The sequence below is a fragment of the Anabrus simplex genome, chromosome 1, assembly GCF_040414725.1.
Source record: "Anabrus simplex isolate iqAnaSimp1 chromosome 1, ASM4041472v1, whole genome shotgun sequence".
Lineage (NCBI taxonomy): Eukaryota > Metazoa > Arthropoda > Insecta > Orthoptera > Tettigoniidae > Anabrus > Anabrus simplex.
This window is the reverse complement of record NC_090265.1, coordinates 1,091,066,167-1,091,092,475: the sequence shown is the minus strand read 5'-3', so window position 1 is coordinate 1,091,092,475 and position 26,309 is coordinate 1,091,066,167. Positions and strand designations below refer to the sequence as shown.

The 26,309-nt window shown below is 37.2% G+C and overlaps 1 protein-coding gene across 9 annotated transcripts in view; it reads left to right on the top strand.

The window, feature by feature from the left end:
• sw (short wing) overlaps positions 1–26,309 on the top strand; it is a 207,023-nt gene that overhangs the window by 165,047 nt on the left and 15,667 nt on the right. For all 9 annotated transcript variants that reach the window (XM_067137238.2, XM_067137237.2, XM_067137242.2 and 6 more), the window contains one exon: positions 20,465–20,892. In XM_067137238.2, the coding sequence (XP_066993339.1) occupies positions 20,465–20,892 (428 nt within the window). The remainder of the gene's footprint in view (positions 1–20,464; positions 20,893–26,309) is intronic.

Genomic DNA, 26,309 nt, shown 5'->3' with positions numbered 1-26,309 from the left:
GCAGATAGACAGCCTACAGTGCAGCAGAACACTTGCAGATTGTGTTCGATAAGTACGAAGTGTGGGGTGCCATACAATCTAGAACCACTTCCTTGCAATGAGGCATAGAAGCCATCATACCTCTAAGGTACCTGTGCTCGTCTCAAGGCATGAAGACTGACATGGGCAAAGGAACCCGGCCATTGGACTCTCGAAGCATTGAAAAATGTCTCCTGGATGTACATGCGGAATGCAGTACGCAAGTGCATCGCCAAGCACGAGGCAATGGATCCTTCTTCCCACCGGTGTATAGTTCATGCCAGTGTTAGTGGGGTCCTCATAGGGGGATGTTCACATGGGATGAAGTGGGACCTGTAGTGCATCTGCCAACGTCTCTCCCCAGGTAACAATACAGGAACTCCCTGGGAAATGATACAGGAACCTGCTGTCTGATCATGTACACTCTTGTTTGCCTCCAGCATCCTGCAGGAGACCTGTACCATTTGTCGGTCAACTTTGAACAGCATGTAGTCCAAGGTAAGGCTGCTTGATTCGCCTACAGACAATATCAATAACGTTTTGACAAACTGTGATAACTATTGTCTTAAATAACATTATTTAAATGCAATTTTCTGTTATTTTTAATTTCCTTAATTTCATGTAATATCAAAAAATTAAAGTTCCATCGTTTTGCCATTTATTGCTTAACCCCGGGTTTACTGACAGGACTATATAAAGTTCCATCTTTTAAAAATAGCTGCAGGAACTACACATTACCTGGAAACCCGATGGGACTTCTCAGTCTTATTTAGAAGTGGTTTTGGAATGTAGTAAGAGATGGCAGCATTGATCATTCACGCTATACAGCCACTATCTAGCTGAAATATGTGGCACTACGTAGTATTAGTGAAACCATTTTGGTGAATGCTGGAGTGCAAAGAACATTTGATTTTTAATAGCATTTCTACTGCTTAAATGGCAAGCTAACATTTTTTTCTGTACTAAAGAAATACCTAAACTTACAAATTCTTCTCTACGAACTTGGTCTCTATGTAGCATTGTGAAATTCTGGTGTTATGAAATACTGGGGACTTCAAAGTCCTGTCTGGTACCAGACACAACAATAAGTGGTTGAGGTAATGTTCGAAATTTGCTAACTATATCAGTATTCATGGGTTTCTGGACATCCTATTCATGGTAAATGGCATCAGTCCCAAATACAAATTACTCCTTAGCCGTATTGAAGCAGTTGAGCGTTTAGGTATGGATATTTATTACAACTCTAACAAAGTCTGCAGTAAAAATCCTTTCTTACTTTTCATCACTATGACTGCAGAAAATGCCTCGAAGTAACTGATATAGCATATAAGCTGGAAAATATACCTGAGGACAGGACATAGGTACTCCTAATGAATTTAGTAACGATAGCGAGGAGGCATTTTCAGTAGATATCCATAATGCTGAAAAGCAAGAAAGGATTTTTACTGCAGACTTCGTAGGAATGGCAATCTATATCTAATGAATCAGCTGATGGAATAAGGCTAAATAATTACTACTGCTACTACCATAGTCAAATAATAATAATAAATAATAATCCTCCTCTGATGCAAGTCTTTCTCAGTTGACGCCCTATAGGCGACCTGTGCGTCCCTGAGAACAGGACCCCACCTAAGAAGATATGAAGACAGCACAAATACCCAGCCCCCAAGCCAGAGGAATTGGAAGTTAAAATCCCCGACCTGGCTGGGAATTGAACTTGAAACCCCTTCGACTAATGGCTAGCTAATTATTTAACCATGGAGCCGGCCACCACGGTCAGATGAAATTTAATTTTTAAGCTTACAATACCTTATTGGTTACTATGATAGTGAAGCAGTTTGTTATTCACATGCACCTTGAAAATATTCCTGTCAATCCTATCAGGACTTTAAACTCCCCAGGTACATTTAGGACCAAATTAGTAATATTTTGCTGCTTTGTTTGAGATCTCATTTTTGTCTTCAAAATCATCCATAAATTTTTAGTGGGATTGTGCTTAAATGAAATTGCCTGGTTAAGGCAGTGATGTGACATTTTCTTGCTCTTACTCTCTCTCATAAGTTTGTTGACAACTTTTTAACAAAGAATGGGTGCTGGATCATCTTTGAAAAAGAATAGCTCTGTCCTGCAAAACAAATCCTGCCCCAATGGTAACATAATCTGTTCCAAAACTTTCTTGTACCTACTTTATGTACATTGACAGTAGATTCCAAAACTTCGTTATGTCCAACATTGTATGAAAAACATCCACACATCATAACACTATTAGGAAACTTCAGTTTTTTTACAGTGCAGGCTGGATCCATGCTTCAGTTGTCTTCCGAAATATTCTGCATTTGAATGTCGAACAAAAATTTTGCAGTCTCTTCCTTGCTGTTCTGTCCTCTTCAAGTGCCATATCCGGTTGCCCAGACGTCGGCGATTACTCTGGAGAAAGTTTTTCTGTCTTCTGCCAGTTGGAAGAGTCTCTCAGTTGTCTCAGTACCGGTCCACTGCTTGATGTTGTGTAACCATGTTATCTCTGGTCTGCCAACTCGCCGTTTGCCCTCTATTTTACCCTGGAGAATGAGTTTTATGAGGCCATATTTGTTTCCTCTTAATATGTGGCATAGATAAGCTATTTTGCGAACTTTTATAGTTATTAGTCCTTGCTTCGTCTTAGCTCTCCTTAGGACTTCATCGTTTATCATATCTGTCCAGGGTATTCTAAGCATTCTTCTGTGTATCCACATTTCAAAGGCTTGTGGTGGCTTTTAAGGTCCATGTTTCTGCTCCATATAACAGTACTGACCACATGTAGCACTTCATTAATCTCTGTCTGAGCTTCAGATTCAGATGATTATTACAGAACAAAGAGCTCATCCTGCGAAATGCAGCTCTAGCATTCTCAATTCTGCATCTGATTTCCTTATCTGGATCCATACTGTCCGTTATTATGCTGCCGAGGTACTTGAACTGGTGGACTTGTTCTATTTTACGGTTGTTTAATGACAAGATGACATTTGCATTACTATTTCTGCTAATCTGTAACAAACATCAAACTTAGAAATTCCGCACCATTTTCATTTTCTAAACATAAACTACGCAAAGCATTGCCACGCCTGGGTGAAGATTTCATTTTATCCCCACATTTTCCCTTGCTGTGACTCCTGATTTCATCTCTGCATTATAGCTTAGTTAAATGCAAAAATCTCAATATGCCCATTGATGCATTGCAGCATATGGGTGTGTATGCATTATCATGGAGAATAAGCATACCTCATGACCGTTCTTCCGGTTGTCAGTGTTTGATAACCCTTCTGAGTTCCTGTAAGGTGTTGCAATATGTTGAAACTTTGATTGTGACACAATTGGTAACTGCTCCAACAACAACAGTGGTTCATTGACATTGAGGAACAATGTCAGCCTTGCTAGTTAAAGCAAATGACTATTCCTTCTTTGGTCTTAGTGACTAAGGATGTCTCCATTCTTGACTCATCCTCTTTTCCTGGCTTCAAAAAGTGGCACCAGGTTGTCACCAGTCACAATTTGCTCCAAGGAACATTTGCCTTTGTGGTATTGTTTCAGGTATATCCCTGTCCATACGGCTTTCTGTTAATATGGTGCTGAGATACTCATTTGGATACACCAGTACTCCATACAATGCTGTTTATTGATCCAAAGCCAAGGTTAACAGCTGACGACAATTCACATACGGTCAGATTTGGAGAGTAATTGAGTACAAGTAATCAGATTACTTGTAATGATTACATTCTTAGTGATTTACTTGTAATTGCTACTTTTTACAAAATGTAATTTTTACTTATAATTTACTTCTTAAAATACAGTTTTAATTGTTACAGTTCAGTAATCCTTACATTCTAGTAAGTGATGTACATCATACACAGGCAGAATTCAGAAAAATATAAATGATGAAGACAATTTTTAGTTCTACTACAGCAGACGCTAACTGCACCAGTTCTGTATGAGGATCTTACCTCTCTAGTACTTCCAAAGACATAACATTTGTACCAATGATCATAATAATCATCTGCAGTTTCCAGCTGTTGGCCAGGTCTGCTTATTTGTACCAATGATGTTCTTAAAATTTGGTATTCCTAAAAGTGCCTCTCTAAGGTGTCTTTTCACTAAATGGAAAGCTGTACTTCCCACCAAAGACGTTGAAACTTAGCGGTAGAATCTTAACCCATTCGCATCCTATTTAAATACCGTAGCAGTTCACTGAGAAAACACATTTAAATCCAGCACTACAGCAGTCGTCTGCACAGTATTATTTAAAAAATCATACAAAACCAATGAGTAAAGATTCCTTTCTGAAAATTTGCATGCATAATAACGAAAGAATAAGCTTACCAATGCCGCTTCTCTAGTACGTCTGCTGTGTGTGGTACACCTCAAAACATACCTTAAGTGAAGTGCTACACCACACTTTTTGCACTGCCAGCAACTTTCACTTCTCTTACTCCGGCTGTAGCACACAACACACCTTTTCGTGACTTTTGTTTTCTTCTCTGTTGGAGGAATATGCATGAGAAAGTGGGCCCATAATTTAGCTTTTAATCTGGTAGGGGTGATGCTCGGTGAAGGTCGACCTCGAACAGAGTACTCCGGCAACTGAACAGTTTCAAGTAGCTGCTTTTGCAATGCTAGTTCTGAAGTCAGTGTAGCTCGTCTTCTTGTTAGCAGCGATATTGTGATACACAGGGAAGGAATTGAAAATGCATATATCTAGGAGGTAAAAGAATATTTTTCTATATCCTTTTACTGTGCGTTGCATGACAAGGAACAGAGCTGTCACCTGATCCTGAAGGTCAACCTCACCCATTCCCTTCTTGTATTCAAGGCCACACTTGGGCTTTATCACTTCCTCCCTAGGGGTTTGTCCTCTCTTTCGTCTGAGTTTGCCTGTCCCCGTCATGTCAGCTGATTTGTGTTTAGTGGTGAGAAAGCAAACACCCTTATCTTTCCACTTCACATGTAATATACTGTTGGCAGCCCATGCCTCATACTCTCCATGTTTGAGTTTAGTTTTACTGATATCGCGAGGCATGTCTTTTCGATGGTTGATGATGTGATAACATGGGAGCTCAGGAAATAACCGAAGCCACATGTCTAAACTTCAGCTCAGAATGCATACAAGTGGCAACTGTGAGTTAGGAACTGAACTACATGTATTGACATACAGCAATGCATCACCACGAGCTGACATATGCCACGAATAACTTTTGCGGGCTAGGGTCGTCAAATGATGCGATTGGATTAAAAACCAATTCATTTATTTGCAAAGTGAATGGTAAATTATTTGAAATGTTAAGTCATCAACTAAAATAAAAATGATGGGAAAAGATAATTTTGAAATTTGCAAGGAATCCTTATTGTCCCTATAAAGAAAGAAAGAAAGAAAGAAAGAAAGAAAGAAAGAAAGAAAGAAAGAAAGAAAGAAAGAAAGAAAGAAAAATTTTCCTTGCAAACTTGGCGTTATTCCAGCTCCATGTGAAAAAGAATTTCAGCGATTTCCTTAAGATTAGCATTCTGTATAGTAGATGTAATATTGTAATTTTACTGATTGCTTGTTAAAAAAGTAATTTTAATTGAGTAAAATACTGTATTTACGCGAATAATCCCCGCATATTTTTAAAACAGTTTTAAGGCACTAAATTGGAGTGGGAGTTTTATTTGCATCAAAGTTGCCAACACGCTCCTGGCTCACCTAGTTATCGATGCTGAGTGTACAGTTATACTTTGTGCAACAGTAGATGGAATAAAACTGTGCCCATATGTCATATTTATATGGAAAACTATTCAGACTTTTAATTCTAAACTGATTTTACATATTTTTAAATAGTACTAGAATAGAATATATTTATCACCTACAGGATGTCCCAATTACATTTGATGTAATAGAAAAATTAAATAAAAAATTAAATTAAATTATTAAATTAAATGAAAAAATAAATTAAATAATATACATACAAATATACATATATATACAAGCAGATATAAATCTTCACATGTTTTACACAGATTATTCACATAATTTACAAAATTATCACGTTCCTTCCATGAGAAGAACTTTACAAATTGCAGTGGAAGGGTGGTGAAAAAAGTCGAGTGACCCTTCCAGCTGATTTATTGTCCTAAGGGCTTGCATGAGCCAAGAATTTTCATGCGCAACCGTCCTACATTTGGGCAGGTGGAATGTACATTTCTGCCTTGTTCGTCTGCTTGGAACATGAAGTGGGATCAACCCCAGTATAGCCGGACTGTCCACTTTACTCTTCAAGCATTTAATCGCTAACATTGCGTTCGCACACTTTCGGCGCGTTGCCAGCATATTCATTCCAAGAATGTTTACAAACTCTTCATACCTACTTGAAGAGAGTGGCATGCCCAGGAATACGAAACTAATCCACTTCATGAACCTTATCTGTGCTCTTTCGAGATGGTGCATGTGGCCTTTCTGATACGGGAGCCACACCTCACATCCATACTCGAGACAGGGTCTTTTTTTTTGGCTAGCGGCTTTATGTCGCACCGACACAGATAGGTCTTATGGCGACGATGGGATAGGAAAGGCCTAGGAGTTGGAAGGAAGCGGCCGTGGCCTTAATTAAGGTACAGCCCCAGCATTTGCCTGGTGTGAAAATGGGAACCACGGAAAACCATCTTCAGGGCTGCCGATAGTGAGATTCGAACCTATCTCCCGGATGCAAGCTCACAGCTGCACGCCTCTACGTGCACGGCCAACTCGCCCGGTGAGAGAGACAGGGTCTCACCAGGGAACAAAACAGTGTTTTGACACAAGTATTACTGAATTCTTTACAATTCCTCTTGACAAACCCCAAGAGTCTGAAAGATTTCTTTATAATACCATCGATGTGTTTCTCGAAGGATAAGCCATTCCTGTTACTAAGAATTACACCTAGATCATTAAACTCCTCCACACGATTTAAACTTTCTCCAATGATTTTATACCTGTAAAATACAGGTGTTAATTTCCGAATAAATGACATGACACCACACTTGAATTTATTCACTTTAAGGGACCACTTATCACACCACTTGCATATTTTCGTCAGATCCTCTTGTAGATAATCGCCATCACTGTCTTCTTCTATGAGTTTATATAGTTTCAAGTCATCAGCGTACAAGAGACATTCACTGCTCTGAACGACTGTACTAATATCATTTAGAAACAAAACAAATAGAAGAGACCCTAATAGTGATCCCTGTGGGACGCCAGATGAAGGTTGATAGGGGTTAGAGATCAAACCCTCGGACTTGACAAAACATATTCGTTTTGTCAAGTAGCTCTTTAGCCACTCGAAAATACTCCCGGACACTCCATACGCAGACAGCTTTCTCAATAAGGCTTCATGTTGTAAAGAGTCGAAGGCTTTGGAGAAATCAGTATATATCACATCAACCTGTTTACTTTTGTCCAATGCATTGGAAATTGAAGATAAATAAACTGCCAGATTGCCTTTAACAAATCCATGCTGAGATGGATCTATGTACTGACTAAAAGAGTCATACAGGCGATTATATATGACTTTCTCCGCCACCTTCGATAACAGTGAGAGCAGCACTACTGGTCTATAATTATCAAACAACACCTTATCACCTTTCTTAAAGATAGGGATTACGTAACACTTTTTCCACTCAGCTGGAAAACGCCCACACTTAAATGATTTATTTATAATTTCACATAGTGGAATTGCCAGTTCGGAAGCACATTCACGGAGGACGATGCCAGGTATCTCATCAGACCCACATGATTTGTTGATATCCACCGATGACAGGATCCGTCTCACTTCTTCCACAGAAGTTTGAATAGACACTGGATCTATTGAAAATGGGGGAGAAAAATTTGAATTGCAGGGCTCGGAAGGAGAATGGTACTTCGCGAAAGTTTGCGCAAATGTGTTTAGAATTTTATCTTTATCGTGGATTTCAGTTCCGTTTATGAGCATAGGGGGAGGCAGATGGGAAGATTTTCTTTTATTATTAATGAAATTCCAAAAGCGCTTCGGGTGTGTGATGACGTCATCTTCTACCGACCTAACGTAGTCCCTGTACTTAGCACGCTGCAGTTTTTTACATTCACTTCGTAATGTGGAAAACTGCACATACTCGCACTCTTGGCCCGATCGTTTGTATTTCCTTCTCGCCCTTTCTTTTTCCTTCAGTTTCTGGATTAGTTCTGAGTCGTACCAAGAAGGATATTTTCTGATGTTAATTTTTCGAAATGGTACGCTGTCTTTTATGACCGCATATAGTAAGTCATAAAAAGTGCTCATAGCTTCATCCACAGAATGGGACTCTTTAATCATATCCCAGGGGCACAGGGTTAAAAGGTTCCTCATTAAAGAAAAATCAGCTTTCTTCCATGCAAATATGACTTTGTTTTGCGCTTTGAAGCGAAATGTCCTTGGAATAGACAGGAAGATTTCGATGGCTTGGTGATCAGAGTGAATTACATTTTCAGTTTTGAAGCACTCTCCACTCCGAAGTAATTCGTTTGAGACTAAAATTAAGTCTAGAATACTATCATTCCTAGTAGGAGTCACAAATCTGACTGAGATCGAATTTATTAATAATTTCTAGAAATAAGAATACCTCCTCGCTTCTCTGTTTGATAATGTGTTGTACTTTCGACAACTCATCAGTTTTCCAAGCTAATTGGCTCAAGTTAAAATCACCGTACACAATAAGTGTCTCGTGAGATGAGAACAGAATCTGATGTAATGTTTCCCAATGTTTGACGTAGGTCGCTAAGCCGGTCGTTCACTTCATCTGGAGGCAGGTAGCAACACACAATGAAGACAGCTCGACCGGGTTGAGGGTTGACTTTCACTGCTTGACACTCCCAATTCCCAGCAAGCTCAGGCTTCGACACTGGTCCAAGGTCAGGCTTCACAGCTAGTAAACCACCCCCATCATACAGTTTTGAAGTGTTCACGGAATTTCTGTCCTTACGAAATACAATATAACTGTCCGTTAATATTTCAGTATCAACTACAGTTTCGTTAGGCCAACTTTCGCTGATACAAATACAGTCATAGTTCCCTTCACTTAGTCCAGCATTAAAGTCAGCAAGTGAGTTACGCATACTCCTCGCATTTTGATAGAAAAATGTCACACCATGATTGCTTTGGTTGGGTCCACGTTTCAGTTGCACATCTCCGCAGAGTGCTAGCATTAGGACGGCTGGCACATTGCTGGATACCTGCGACGAGCCGGCCTCCCTTGGCCGCGGGTGCACCTTTCACTTCGGTGTGGCGGCAAGTACCTTGAGCCGTTGAGAGAAGCCACGAGGCCGGATAAACTGCATTTATTAATCACTAGGACTCTTTCCCAAACTGTGTCTCGCGCACTGTCAGACTTAAGAGTACAGTAATCACATCGGCACAAACGAACCGGACCGTACGCATATTTAACTATCGATAACACAAGTATTACTCGGAGAACTACCGACACCTGAATATGACAAGCCGCCATCTTCTGCTTTCTGCACTTTCACTCACTCCGGTGTGTCTGTAGTGTGTTTCATAGTTGAAAATAGTCAAATCATAATTCTTTTGTATTCAGTGTTTGAAGGAACGCCACAATATCACGTAGCAGGCAGTACGCGGAAAAGCAGAATCTGCGAAAACTGGCGAGGGTTGTCATTTCTGAATTACAAGATGGCTGTTAATTCGAAATCACGGAATTGGAAGTCAGATTTCTGTATTACAAAGACTTCGAATTAACGAGGTTTTACTGTATCGCAAAACTAACAGCAGATTTCGTGGTGTGTCTATTTCAAATGTTTACATTGCACGAAAAGAATTATTCACCACCAGTCATGTTACTGTCCAGTAACCGTTTTACTAATAAAAAATCCTTATACAGTTGTTTATCACTTGTATAGTTATACAGTGAATAAACCCTGTATACGCGTTATATATTTTTCTTACTAATAAACGTGGTATACACATTGTATTACTATACAGCACGTTACACTCGTTCCAGTTCGTAGGAATCTCTTCCTGCAGTTCACTGACGTATTTCGCACATTCACCACCTTTATGATCGCTTCTGCTTGTTATCTACGAGCAAAACTTTCCGGAAAGTCACGCAGTAGCATGGCATATCGATAAGGCAGTGGCACCACAGTGAGATGGCTAGAAATTGGCTTATATTGATATCAACATTTTTTCAGCTTGCTTGTGTAATGAACGCCACGAAAGAAATGGAAAAGCTTGAGAAAAGATCAAGAACTCCTAATTGGGATAGTACGGAAAACATAAGCAGTTGTAATTGAATCGGTGTGTTGAAAAGGGTACACATTCCAAAATCCTTTCTTTTCAGGAGAAAGGAAAAGCCGTTTTGTAGCTAAAAGAAAGGTTTGAACAAAAACATTTCTAATAGGCATTTATACATCATATATCTGCGTATTCAACTACAAAATATGGAAATCGTATTACGTACAGTTTTCAAGTTATACCCTTTTTTTATGTCAAGGAATGTGTCCCTTTTTATACTCAAATTTGAGAAAGATCTTTGTAGAGGCAGATAATGTATAATGAACTCATAATTTCAAAAGTCTATTAAGCATTAACACATTATTACACAAAAATTTGCCCAACCATCATTTCTTTTATAGTTAATTCATTGTCATTCCTCTTTAAAAGTGTTTTACAAAGATGTCTAGCCTCCATACCCCCAAATGGTGTATGTCTTCTATGTTTAAAATATCATGAAGATCATCAATGTTATCGTTCATTCCTTCAGTGTTGAATGGATAAGTCGAATATTTCACCATGATTATATTACTGCAGACAGTAAAGTATATACCACGAAAATAAACTGCTCACTCGTTTCTTTTTCTGCTACTCGCTGCTATACAGTGCTTATACAAGGGTCCTGGTCTGTAGGCTATAAGCAATTCAATGAATAACTATAACAGATGTAAACACAGGAGGTTTATACACAGTTTATTAGTAACGAATTTCACATAAACGGTGTATAAACCTTGTATAAAAATGAATAACTACAAATTGGAATGAGTGTATACACGGAAGTCAGATTTCTGTATTACAAAGACTTCGAATTAACGAGGTTTTACTGTATCGCAAAACTAACAGCAGATTTAATAATAATAATGTTATTTGTTTTACGTCCCACTAACTACTCTTTTATGGTTTTCGGAGACGCCGAGGTGCCGGAATTTAGTCCCGCAGGAGTTCTTTTACGTGCCAGTAAATCTACTGACACGAGGCTGACGTATTTGAGCACCTTCAAATACCACCGGACTGAGCCAGGATCGAACCTGCCAAGTTGGGGCAGAAGGCCAGCGCCTAAACCGTCTGAGCCACTCAGCCCGGTGACAGCAGATTTATTATTTACTTAATTATTAATTATTTATTTATTAATTATTATTTATTTATTAGTAAGACAGTAAAAAGAGACCACGTGTGAGAAGTGTTTTAGACGAACATCGGAATGCGCCAGTGTATCTGTTTGTGTTTACATTGCACGAAAAAAATTTCCACCACCTAGTAAAAAGAGAATGCGTGTGAAGTGTTGTAGACATGGTGTGTGATGAATTTGTAATTTAGGAGAGTATTCTAGTGATGCAATAGACAACGAATCTTATTGAGCCCATTGCAAGTTCAGATTATTGAAATGCCTGTCATGTAAGTAGGCCTACTTGCTCATTTTCATGGAAAATATATTTCATAGCATTGATAATGTATCTTTATCATCTCAGGGCAAAGCAGCTATATCCGTAAATTTGCATGTTCATATTTGCGTAAAGACCACATGGACCTCGCGGAGTGATACAAAATGTTTGTTTATGCCTGCGTTACTCTTTCGATGGAAGGAATTTTAGTTCATTTTTTTTTTTTTTTTGAAAATGAGCCTTCCTAAAATGAAGGTGCGGGCATTATTCGACAGCGGGGATTATTCGGGTAATCACAATATAGCTCAGGTAACTGTAATTCAGCTCAACTACTTTTTTCGTTTACTCTTCCTATCACTGCATATAGTTACATAGTGATTGTCCTTCACCATCATGTTCACAGCAGCAGTATTTTCCTGCTCCATTACAGGCATCTGTCTGAAAATGGTTTTCTGTGGTTTCCCATTTTCACACCAGGCAAATGCTGGGGCTGTACCTTAATTATGGCCACGGTTGCTTCCTTCCCACTCCTAGCCCTTCCCTGTCCTATCGTCGCCATAAGACCTATCTGTGTCGGTGTGACGTAAAGCAACTAGCAAAATAAACAGGCATCTGTCCAGATGTGGGAGCTACGTCGTGCAAACCTGTCCTCCTCAAAACTCAGCACTCCCCTTGAACATAGTGCTCTCCTTTAAACATGCTTCCCTGTACACAGCTTGCATTGGACAAAATATTTCACTTACCAAAAATACCTCCTTTCCAAAAGAATTAAATCATGTATCATTTTGCTTGCTTGGAACTTATCCATTGCACATCACTGTTGTTCCACTGAAAAGAATTAATGTGTATTTGGACTCTATACCTATTACAAAGAAAGTGCGAATCATATTAATAATTGCCGAGCTGAGTGGCTCAGAGGGTTGAGGCGCTGACTTGACCCCAACTTGGCAGGTTCAATCCTGGCTCAATCCGGTGGTATTTGAAGGTGCTCAATATATCGTCATGTTGGTAGATTTACTGGCAAGTGAAAGAACTCCCGCGGACTAAATTCTGGCGCCTTGGCGTGTCCGAAAACTGAAAAAGTAGTTAGTGGGACACGGAGTTCACCTGGATATCATTGGAGATGAGAATAATGGAGGCTTTGGAAGCATCATATTTTACCTGTTTTCACATTTTTATTACTTTAACCACTCCATTCTTAAATTCAGTTTAGCACTCAAGTTCCCAGTCTAATTTAGCTTGTTTGATAAACACTGGAAATCTGGGAACTCATCTCCAAGAAATAGGTTTACTTGGAAGTACTAGATATACTGTCACCAAATTGAACACTCTGATTTTGATAGATCCAGCAGCAGTTCTCCATCATTATTATTCATGGTGGTAATTGATGTGCAGTTAAAAGAATATTTGTTGCAAGCTTGAAATTTTCTTTGTTTCACTAACAAAGCAACTACAGAAGTTTTTGGGTTAGGATTCATCCTTGATCTTCCATACAGTGAAAAGACTCTGTCTACAAACAGATATCCATAACATACAGTATGCACATTATTCTCGGCAAGAATTGGATGAGCAGCGTATAGTCCTAGGAGCATTGTCAGCTGGTGTGTAGTACACCCTTCCCCTAATCCAAGTAAAGGATTGGTATAAGTTCCCGACAGCTCCTCAGGGTAAAATATTAACATCGTCCTTAAAATATAATAATATTATCGCAGGTTCCGTTGAAGAGTAAAAGCATGTGCATTACAATATTATCCAACCCCCATTCTCTACTAATGCATTTCATCATTCGTTATATCACATCAATAATTCCGGTCATTAACAGTTATTACTTTACAGTTACCTGTATTTCAGAATAAAAACTCGGAAATAATCCTTACACTAACTTATTAGCATGTTAACTTTGGATAAAATAAAATAAAATTGAAATATCTCTTGTAGAAAATAGAAAATGGGTATATGACAATTAACCATTTTATATATGATTCTTTCTGTCAACATAGTTGAAATTGGATCTTCTGTATTCTTACATTCATTATTTGCCATTTATTGCTTCACTGAATTAATTAAATCCATCATTTCACCTTCCTAACTTATGATGCAGTACAAGCGACGAAAAACTAAAGTTCTTTCATGTCAATAACATGAATAACAACATTTAATGTTCCAGAACTGCTTAATAAAATTGATAATTGGTCATGGGGTTATTTTTTTATAAGATCATTTTCTTTATTTCTGTTGGAATGTGGAGGATTCTTCATATTTGGGGCCTCGTATTCACTTACGAGATACAAGATAATCAACAAGTTTCCTCATTATGGCTTTAAACTGTTACCACACTCTAAAATACTATTATAATTAGAAATACTAACTAGGCATTGTTATATCAGTTCGTTCATGACAGTGGAAATCATATATATAATCAATGAGTGCCTCTCCTAACATAATCTATCAATATTAACTGTGAAATTGTGCCACTCATTTATATATGTGCTACCATTAATGATGAATAATCTCATTTCATCTACCGCTGTGCCAATACTTTGATGTAATTTAATTCACGAAGTTAATACAAGGAGTAATTTTAATACCACCTATTCAATACAATTTATTCCACTATAGTGTGGTTAAATACACATGGAAATTACGAAAAATTTGAAGGGTACATGTTTCGCCCACTATTTATTGGGCATCATCAGCCTCAATCAATCTTAAAACACACATGGTCTAAGGAGTCATAATAATTTAAATAAAACGTATTGATGAATATTTAACAAGTGTTAATACTGTGGATGCAAAATGTTTACAGTACAAAAATATTGAATAAAACAGAACTTATACTAAAATCACTTTGAAAAATTGAAATGTTCGTCTAAAAGTAATTCACACATTGTTTTTAAAAGTAATCCATGTCTGACACTGAAATAGATCTTTTTGATGAAAAGCTTGAACAATATACATTACATTTGGAAAACAGAATATCAAAAAATAAGGCATCACAGGATACGAACAAGATGGTTAAAAGATACAGTATATGCTCATGTTTGAGGTCAATATAAGGATGGAAATATGTAGCTGAATTGGAGGTGGTATTAAAATTATTCCTTGTATAAAATTTGTGATTAGCTATTTTTCAATACAGAATAATGACTAGAATAATGGTTTGTAATGTAATTTAATTCCTCAATCTGCAGTTTATTTGGGGGACATTCATGTTCTGTAGGGTGATAATTCTTAATGTCCCTACATCTACACCAATAAGTATCTGAAACTCAATAACTATACATAATCTTTCACGTTATATCATCAATCAACATTAAATCAGCTGGTCTGCAACTCTTACGTTCACATCAACCTGACCTAACCTCATAGCCTTAATTTTATTTATCATGCATTACCAATATCTATCACATGAATCCGTAACAACAACTTCCTTCATTTAACCTTACGATGAAACAAACATTACATCTCAATACTCTCATTACTTAACATTTCTCATATACCTCTTCTTATTAATTCTTCTGAATATATATATTCTCATTTTGCTTCCTCTAAATATCATCTTTGTTACGCTTCGTTACTCCCTCAACGATATATTCTTCTTAATAAATGCGTATTCACAATATAATCCATCTCTTCATATAATAAAGTCATTACGGCCATGTCTGTCGATTTGGTTTACTCAAACACTAGATTATACTCTGCAATTCATATACTCTTCTCAATCTCCCCCAGTTCAGAGCTAAATAAACTTTCTGTGTAGATTGGTGTGTTAAAATCGATATACACACTTCACGTATGTTGACAATAACCTATTATTTCATTTTGAGTATATCTGCTACTTAAATTGGCACATACTCGCGGTTAAATGCTTAAGATCTACCACTGACATTCACAGTTTGGCACATATAATTTCTTTATAGGTAATACTCCACTGGTTTTAACTTACTACAACTACTATTAATTTTTAATATATATTGGAAACTTCTCTTTTCTCTTATCTCTTCTCATCTGCGGCAGCTGCTGGCTCCTGCTCGTATGTTATGCCATCTCTGTGTAGTTGGATTCCACCTCCGGACACGTCACAGCTGGTTACTGGGCATCGCAGTATTGGTCTTCGTCATGGTAGCCTGGGCAATCTTCCTCCATCAGTGGTTCTCATTATATTGCAGGTGTCCATGCAAGAAGAAAACAATATTATATGGGCAGAATAAATAGCTAATTCTTTCATTTTAAGCCTTTTAACAGATATGAATGAATGCTAGTATTTCCTCTTATATCTCGAAATTGAGCCCTTATATGAATTCAAATGCAGCTTATTCTCATTAAATAGATCTTTTTCTTCACGTTGACTAGTGGTTCTATTTATTTATATTCAGCCACTTATAGTGCTAGAATTTGCCCTTTCTCTTCAGTCATGCATCGGTCCGTATATTCCTTTTCTCCAATAGTTTTAAATTGTAATGTACACGTTTCTCCACATCTTGACTTAGTCTTTAGCCGTGAATGATTGAATTCTTCTCCAGTATATATTTTTACTTCACAGTTCTCTTCCTGTTCGTTAATCAACCTCTTCTTGGTTCCTAGTGGATTACTTTTTAAAAATCAATCTTCTTTCTCAAGGTAGTAAGAATGAATTGAATTCAATTATTTTTCAAGACAATAGTTGTTCCAACTTGAAACTCCTTTTCGATGGTCTTTTATAAGTCTCCGCCTTCTAACTGAGAATAACTTGCATCTTGGAGATACTTCATATGTTCGTGCTGCATGAAGCTGCCGCGCACCATTTTGTCTGCTACTTTTCTGTGCGTAGGATCGCCTTGACTGTAACGTAATGGTACAGTAGTAATATATTAAATTTCTCCAATAAAGCTCTTGAATATCTTTACAGATCAAACTTCCAAGAAAAAATTTCTCACAGCTATTATGCTGCTGTTTCCCATGCCCTGAAACTTGTAAAGCTGGTAAATGAAAAGATACTCTGAACTCGCAAGAATTACAGTGAGACACTATCTCAGCATTACTCAATAAAAAAGTTGTCTGATATGAGATTATTTTGTAAGTTTGTTCCATTATATGTACTAGATGATGGAATATCTGCTTTCCATAAAGAATTATAAAATATCGTCATGATATTCTTAAATTTAAGTGACATCATAGAACCACTGAGTTCACCTGGATATGATTGGAGATGAGAATAATGAGGTTTAGGGAGCATCATATTTTACCTGTTTTTACATTTTATTACGTTAACCACTCTATTAGTAAATTCAGTTTAGCACTCAAGTTCCCAGTCTAATTTAGCTTGTTTGCTAAACACTGGAAATCTGGGAACTCATCTCCAAGAAATAAGTTTACTTGGAAGTACTAGGTGTACTGTCACCAAATTGGAACACCCTGACTTTGATAGATCCAGCAGCTATTCATCATTCTGTTTGACATTTCTTGACAACTGGTAGCATGCAGAAAATGAACTTTATCATATTTTGGAAAAGTGCAGAAAGGGGTTGACATTCTTGCATGATTTATCCAAATGATATTTAACCCGAGAGTGGTCGCTGTATGAGAGTTTGTCAGTGATGCAAGGGAGGCGACTGTTCCTTCTAGCTGAGTTGATAACTGTTGTGAGTAAGGTGATTCACATTTGAAGGGTAAGTATCCCCTCCTCTAGTCAGAACAAAGATTCGTATGAGTTTGTGCGCCCTGTGTGAGAGGTTCTCTCATCCTATGCATATACTCAAATTACAGTCAAAGGCGTTTATAGGGACATTGCTTTTAACGGCATACTAGATACGACGACGAAATCCAACGGTCCTGTCTAAATCCTGTAGAAACACTGTGGGCCGATTGCTGAAACGGTATTTAGACGATGTCTATGGTTAAACAATGCCTAAGTTTTATCACTTAGACACTGCCTAAAACCGATGTTCAACTGATCATGTTTAAACACTGCCGAGAGCACTGTTCAACCTCAAATGAGAGGAGTGAATCATAATCAGAGGTTATGTACCATGAAACATGTAATTTGTATTATCATATTGAGACGATTCTGGGAAGAAAGGTTAGTCTGTGGGTCGTCCGCTGCTAAATCGCAGCAATTAGTCTGACTTGTACGGGGAGATAGATCTTAAAATAAGGTTTCGCTTTTCGAGAGACTTGTTTCTTGAGACTGACAAAGGGACAGTCTGGTAATTGTCAACTTGAATACAATTCTTGGAAACCGATATATTTTGTTATATACATGGGATAATTCCCATGGAATTATAGGTCACTTCGAATACATCATATCAGAGTTACATGTCCCAATTGTCAGAGGGCTGTCACATACATCAACCGGGAGGAATTCACTTATATTTACTGCCAAGTAAACCCACATAGTAGTGAAAACTAAAAAGTAGGTAGTATAGGGTTTTTATATATATATATATATATATATATATAATTGTATAAGTTTTTGGCAACTATCGGATAGGAAAAGGCAAGTGGTGGTGATGGTGGTGATTATTATTTATTTATTTATTTATTTATTTATCTGTGTCCAAAATCACTACAATATATTTACAAATACTCTATTTACACTTTGTCTCTCCAGTATTTGCCTGGTGTAAAAATAGGGAAACTACGGAAAACAATCTTCAGGGCTGCCGATGATGTGTTTCGAACCTACGATCTCCAGAAAGCAAGCTACATTTATATGGCCCGTACAACACACTCGGTTACACATTACTATTGCGTCATCTTCCCTTTGTCGAAGCTACTGTATTTATGAGTAATTACACTCACTGTAACAACTCTATAATCAAAGCTACACTTTCCCGTACGGTGGCGTGTCGCTTTAGTATCGATAATAATATGAGATTTAGTTTCCACCGAAAGCAATACTCTTATCTTTGGGCAAGTCATGCTCATGCTTAACCATATTTGAGTAATGTGTAGGAAGACAAACAGCTGACTGGCGTTCGGCGCGCACACTGACGAATTTCATTGGTTGCGACAAGCAAAGAGTTGCATGAAAGATACTTCTATCTCCATTTTCAAACCAATATTGAAATTTTAAGCGATGTCTAGTTAAACATCGACTGAATATTGTTTATGCAATGGAAGATTGTGCTCGATTTAGACTCTGTTTAGATAGACGTTGTCTAAGGCTTAAAACTAGTCATTGTTTCTGCAATCGGGCCTGTATTTAAAAAATTTGCATAGTACGGCGTTGCTTATCATGACATATAAAACTTTGTTTTGTTCATATTTTAAAATAAATGTATTGGGTATAATGTCTGGTGTTGATTTTTGATTAGGCATCGCTGTGAAGATGATGCAAAAGAAAAGGAAAGTGTTTAATTATGAAGAAAAGTCACACACAGTATAGTGATTAGGAACTTGGGATACAAATGTCAGCATCTTGAACGAATTGGGGTGTATAATACTGAACAATTTCTACGATTTGGAAGGACATAGAGAAAAGAAGTCTCCTTAACCCGGGAGAGGCAACGCGGGGTGCTGCCAGACTCCCACGGTGATATCTGGAACTACTGCGTCCGTGTTTGGTTCTTTGTGTTCTTTGCCTTGGAGAAAGTAAACAGCCAGTTAATGTGACTGGGGTGCCCGTGGACCCCCACGTCACTGATTGTGGAACTTTTAATTTACTGAAGACTAGGCCATTCTGTTGAAAGTGATTACTATATAAGTGCATGAACCACATGAAAAATGTTTTCGAACCTTCCACTGATGCTGGAGAACACATAACAAGTGAATCCGAATCAATCTTGCACCAAAACAGAATTGCAATAAAGACTCCAATTATGGCAGACGTTGTTGTTGGATATTTTTGTTGTATCTGTTTTTTGACGTGACAGTGAAGTACTTTACACAATATCGCAGTTTCATTTTCTATTAAAACCTTGCATACTGTTTATGTAATAAAATTGGGTTTTGTTTCATTCTAGTATCACAAAAAACAAACTCGTGGGGGTCCGGGGACACCCCACGTTACTACTGGCGTTACAGAAGGTCTTGTTACCTCTCTCGGGTTAAAAAGTCAAGCAAGCCAGATCATCTGAGTACAAAAATATTGAAGAATCTTTACCTAGATGGTTTAAGCAGCAAAGAACAAATGTGCCGTTGAAGTTCCTTGCAGTCCTACTCCACAAATACTGTACTGTACTTAATTCTTTTAATTAACCATGTAAGTGTGAAGCTTAAAACATGCATGGCTCCATTTTTAGGAAGGGAAAAAGGCAGAAATCGGTTTGTGTGTTTATAATGACTGATTTAGACTGTATTCACAATGGGCATTGAACTATATCTTGCTCAGCCTTCTCTATTAAGTTAATGCTTATATTAAATATGCTTCCCTTTTAAGTTAATTCTTAATTTAAAAGTGCTGCATTTTCTCTTTATCATAATTTGTACATTTCTGTATGAATTTCACATGTGTAACAATGACTTAACAAGAGTAGCCAAAGTATAAATGATCTTAATACATGCAACTGCTTAAAGATTTGTTATAGCTTGTATTTTAATGAATCATGAATTTGAAAATTTTTTCAAATCATTCTGTGCCTTAGTTCTTTTTACCTGGAAATGCACTTACTACATAGACCTGGGTTTGGTTCTGTTTTGCAACAATTCTGATTTGCTTGAGTGTCTGGATTGGGGTTACACTAGTCCTTTGAGAACAGTTAGCATAGATATTTGGAGTACATTATTATACATAAAGGTATGATGTAGCAATAATGAAATGGCTGTAAATTTTGAAATACTGGGTGTGTAATGTTTCAGCATGTCGTCATGGCAGTAAAGCAGGCGTAACAGAGTCTTACGAAGGCCATCAAGCACCTGTAACAGGCATTTCCACACATACTGTACAAGGCGGAATTGATTTTTCTCACCTATTCCTCACATCTTCATTTGACTGGACTGTGAAACTGTGGAGTCTTAAAGAGTCAAAGCCACTGTACTCATTTGAAGACAATGGTGATTATGTGTATGATGTGGCTTGGTCTCCAGCACATCCTGCATTATTTGCAGCTGTTGACGGTACTGGGCGTCTCGACTTATGGAACCTTAATCAGGATACAGAAGTGCCCACTGCCAGTGTAGTAGTGGATGGCTGCCCTGCCCTCAATAGGGTATCTTGGACTCCTTCAGGCCTACATGTCACTGCTGGCGATGACATGGGAAAAATATGGGTTTATGATGTGGGTGAAGTAAGTATATTGTACTTTATCTGATACAGTTTAACATAAGTTCCACTCCATTTCTTGGAGACTTGGGCTTTGTTCAATTTATTAACAAGCATAGGATGAAATATGTATATGTTTTCATTGTTGAGGATTTGTTTGCTCTCATCATTCATTCTGCAAGGCTTAGAATTCAAGCTGAGCACCTGTACAATTTAAGTGGCTAGTATTGAAGTTTGTGTTGTGTGTCCCAGAATAATTACATATGAACCATAACGCTACTCTGCTGAATTTCACTGGCTGATCTCGTTAGTAGTTTCTTTCAATTTCAGTACATTACTGCAGTAGAAGTCTGTTACAGCGAGAATACATAACAGCAAAAAATTTACTCGCTATAACAGATTGTCGTTATCTCATATTTTTTGTAAAAGTTGGGGAAAACAAAATCGGTATGAAACGGCAATCAGTTTGTTGAAAACTTGCATATTTGCGGATGATATCCACGCTAAGGATTACTCGTTTGTTATTTTTCGTAACCCGATACTACGTGAAAATGTGTGTTTAATTCTGAAAAATTGATACTATCACTCCAGAGGCCTTTGTGGCAAATGTTCCAGTTTTCTTCTTCAAAGAGCATCACCTAATCTAACCGTATATGTATCATAAGTTATGAGTTTCATTATGGTCTGTATTGACAACTGATCTTTATCAAAGGTTAGAAAAGGGTCCACCTATTCAATACCAAAAGCTTGTATATTGTCTTATAAAACTGGGACTAGTTTCGACCCCATATATATTGGCTCATCTTCAGCCATGCTACAATTGGAAGACATATGCACGCATATAACCAATAATAAATTAAACGCTTTGTTATGCCACAATTTACAATCTTAATTTAAAACATTGATGAAGTCCGAACAACACATCCAAACTTGAAACTAAATCACGAGCAGCTTGATTTATAATTTATACAGATAGGGATGCCAACTCCCAGATCAACTCAGGAACATTTGGCTGCTGTAGGAGTGACGACGTAGTTCGGCATCAACCACAGCAGTTTTGATGTGTCATTTAGTTTCAAGTTTGGATGTGTTGTTCGGACTTCATCAATGTTTTAAATTATCATTGTAAATTGTGGCATACCAAAGTGTTTAATTTATTATTGGTTATACTGTATGTGTATATGTCTTCCAATTGCAGCATGGCTGAAGATGACTCAATACATATGGAGTCAAAACTAGTTCCAGTTTTATAAGACAGTATACAAGCTTATGGTATTGAATAGGTAGACACTTTTCTATCCTTTGATAGTATATGTATCATGAAAACTTATTTCAAGTGCACTTGGAGAAATGACCCCCTCATTACAAATTTATATGGGAACAGCCAAAATTTAGACGCGAGAAATTATAAACTATCCTCTGAATCGGTGATGTACTCCGCCATATCTTGATGTGTATCCCATTCTTACTTAATTTCAGTATTAAAAATTAAAAATTAGGCAATCGTTTACTTCAGCCCTTATTTCTAATGAGTTAACTGCTATCGGCACGTTATTTACGCATTTATTACAAAAACGTATTGTTACATTTTATTATAAATTTTCTTTTTAGAGAACAGGCATTACTAATAGATTCTGACATAGTCTTCGAATGTCAGAGCTCGCTAGTGGATATAGCGAGGAAATGATACCGAAGATAATCAGTCGCATGCGATATAATCACTGGGTGCATAAAAGTCGGTGACGGAAAAAATCGCGCACGCTTAATCGCTCATAATAATGGATGCGTCAGTGGTAAGACTCGCTGTAACCGAAAGATAATACACAGTTTAATATAGGAATTTTGAAGGGACAGACACAAACACTTGTTGTAATGGGCTCTCGTTATATGCTGTATTCGTTATAGTGAACTTTTACTGTATATGATGCATGCTTTTTCCTATTGTTATAATTTCTGCTTTCCCATCACCTTTCCAGTCAATTATAATGTTGGTTACTTTGATTTGTTACATCCTGTTCATGTTTCATATGAAGTTCCTTACAATGTAAGGTGGAGAAACACTACCATTGAAATAAAACTAAAAATGCTGGATATGTTCAGAATTCATGAACCTGATACCTTGGCAAATGCATGTAACTTATGGTACAGTGGCATATAGTTTTGTGGTTCCAAGGTACGTTATTTTGTACATTTGTAGTTATGGAATATGCCATCTCCCTAGCCTAAAATCAAAATAAATAGGAAAATGTGACCCTGTGCATGCATTCAGTTTGCATTAATCGCTGTAAGGGAAATCTTCCAAAGCCATGTCAAGATGTACAGTAGCTTCTATAACCTACTTTTCTTAGAGAATTTCAGGCTTTATCTGAAACATCTGCAGGATATTTCAGTTAGCAGTTAATACTAACCATAACAAAGGAATCTCATTAACATTGACCATAACCAGGAAAAGGGATCTCATCACTATACTATATGTTCAGAAACAAATACTTACAAGGATATGGACCAGTCTTACTGTAACTGTGAATGGCACTCTATATAGTTCTCATTAACAAACCTTTTTCAGCTGTGCATGTTTCAGAATCTCACTCTTACATTCCACATCTGGTAGCTCTCAAATTTCATGATATGCATGGAAATACACGTTTGTGCACTATCTGTACAGTGACAATTGTTATGGAATATATTATCTCTATAGCCTAAAATCAAAATCAGTCAGTAGGAAAAGATGACAGTGAGCATATCTGAGTGAGTAGGTCATGCTACCAGACTTCCTCGACTAATGCATTGCCATTAAAATGTCTAATAAGTGTTGTTGTACAGTGCATAGAAAATAAATTTTTCCACACTTCTCAATACTGAAGACATGAAAATAGACTGATGTTGTTTGTTGTAAAAGATGCAGTTTATGGAAGTTTTTTTTTCTACGCGAATGCAGGATCTACCAGACAATTGGAAATATACAGTCGGGAGTGGGGACCATAAGGTGCTGTGAAATATATGAATAATGATGAGTACATTTACTAGGTGTAGTATATAAAGCGAGTAAACTATCAGCCATGAAATCCTCGTGCTACATAACATTTATTATTAAAGAGTACAGTCGGTTTCACCGTAAACCCTCAGAGTAGTCCCCTAGATTGTCCACAAGAGGTTGCCAACGACGCGCGAGATGTCGGATACCAGTTGTCTCGCCATGTATGAATTTGTATGTATGTCTCAAATATTATTACAATATTTTAAGTCCACCTGTTCAATACAATACAATATGATCCACTATTTCATATGGTCACAATTTTATACATAATACATAAAAGTCAATGGTACATGTTTCACCCTCCTTTACGGGCATCATCAGCCTATATCAATTTTATAAATAATACATATGGAGTCATTCTAATCTTATAAATTATAGGGTAAAATGTTGAAAAATGATTTTGTAAAACATTATACAATAACATACAAACAACGATAATGCACCAAAGTATGTTAAAAGAGTAAACTAACTGTTTTTGAAGATTAAAACGTGGTTAAACATGAATTTTGAGAGTTTAAAACTAAAATGGATCCTTTTTTTTATAATATCATTAAGACTGTGATGGCCTTGAGTGTAAACACAATCATCAAAGGGAGACGTTTCTTCAATTCCCATAGTTCGAATCCAAGATGGTAAAATCACTGTCAGTGATTCATACATGGCGAGTGATTTTACCATCTTGGATTCAAACTATGGGAATTGAAGAAACATCTCCCTTTGATGATTGTGTTTACACTCAAGGCCATCACAGTCTTGATATTATAAAAAAAGGATCCATTTTAGTTTTAAACTCTCAAAATTCATGTTTAACCACGTTTTAATCTTCAAAAACAGTTAATTTACTCTCTTAACATACTTTGGTGCATTATCGTTGTTTTAGATGTTATTGTATAATGTTTTACGAAATCATTTTTCAACATTTTACCCTGTAATTTATAAGATGAGAATGACTCTATATGTATTATTTATAAGATTGATATAGGCTGATGATGCCCGTAAAGGAGGGTGAAACATGTACCATTGACTTTTATGTATTATGTATAAAACTGTGACCATATGAAATAGTGGATCATATTGTATTGTATTGAACAGGTGGACTTAAAATATTGTAATAAGATTTGAGACATACGTCAGCTTCAATCCGGAACCAAAATGAGAATAGTTACTTGTAATGTATGAATTTTGCGATGTCCTCTCTTTCCAAACAGTCTCCCACGCATTGGTTCTTTCACTTTGGGTACGAGATCAAAATCACATAGAGACAGGTCTGACAGTAAGTATGGTGGGTGTTCCAATACTTCCCGCCCTCCAGCACTGTACAGCTTCTTCTGTTGCTTGGGGTCTTGTGTTGTCATGGAGAAAGCTGACATTGTTGAGAATTATTTATTTGTGTCAGAGGTACCAATATATACAAGAAAGAGAGAGACTGAATATGAAAAATATACATTAAAAAATTAATCGTACAGTAGAAGTCCGTTATAGCGAGAATTCATAACAGCGAAAAATTTACTCGCTATAACGGATTGTCGTTGTATCCGATTTTTGTATAAAAGTCGGAAAACCCTTCATGCACTTTAAAGTCTGTATGAAACGGCAATCAGTTTATTTAAAACTTGCGTTTCCGCAGATGATATCCACACTATGGCTTACTTGTTTGTTATTTTTCGTAATCCTATACTACGTGAAAGTGTGTGATTAATTTCATTCTGAAAAAAATATAGTACCGTATTTCTCCGAATTCAAGATGAACCCCACTTTTTCCTTCAAAAAATTTAAATCAGGCTCAAGAAGAAGTTTGTAAAATCATACGAATGCCTTGTTATACAGTAGGCCTACGCATTTTTAGACTATTTTTAGACGCCGAATTTTGTAACGCTGCATTTTTTCTTTTTTTTTTGGCGTCTGCACAATTATTCTTTATTTCCGCGGGTTTAAGGACCATTAACTTAACATTGGCATCATAATACCAAAGAGAACTCATTGAAAATTTTCCGGCAATACCTATTCTCTACAATACAACAATCCATCAGGAAATTATTCTTGCTGTCTATAAAACTGTTACTTTTACGCAGCGTCAGATATAACCGGCTACCGCTACATGCACGTCTTGTTTGTCAAGTTCGGCCAAATTCAACGGGTAGCGATGTATAGGCCTGATCGCGAACGTTGAAAGTCAACGAACGAGTTTATTGCGCCACGCTATGGCCATTCCGCCCTTGCATTTTTCGTGCGCATACCTCACAATTTAATCTTCGACTTCTTTAAAGCTTCCTTGTTGCGGACCACTGAATGCATTTTTTGTACAGTACGCATTTTTTAGCTCTTTGTCTTCACGCTAACGCCAAATATTGGCTTTAATTAGGCCTATGCCGTATTTTCTTGTGGCTGTACAATTATTCTACATT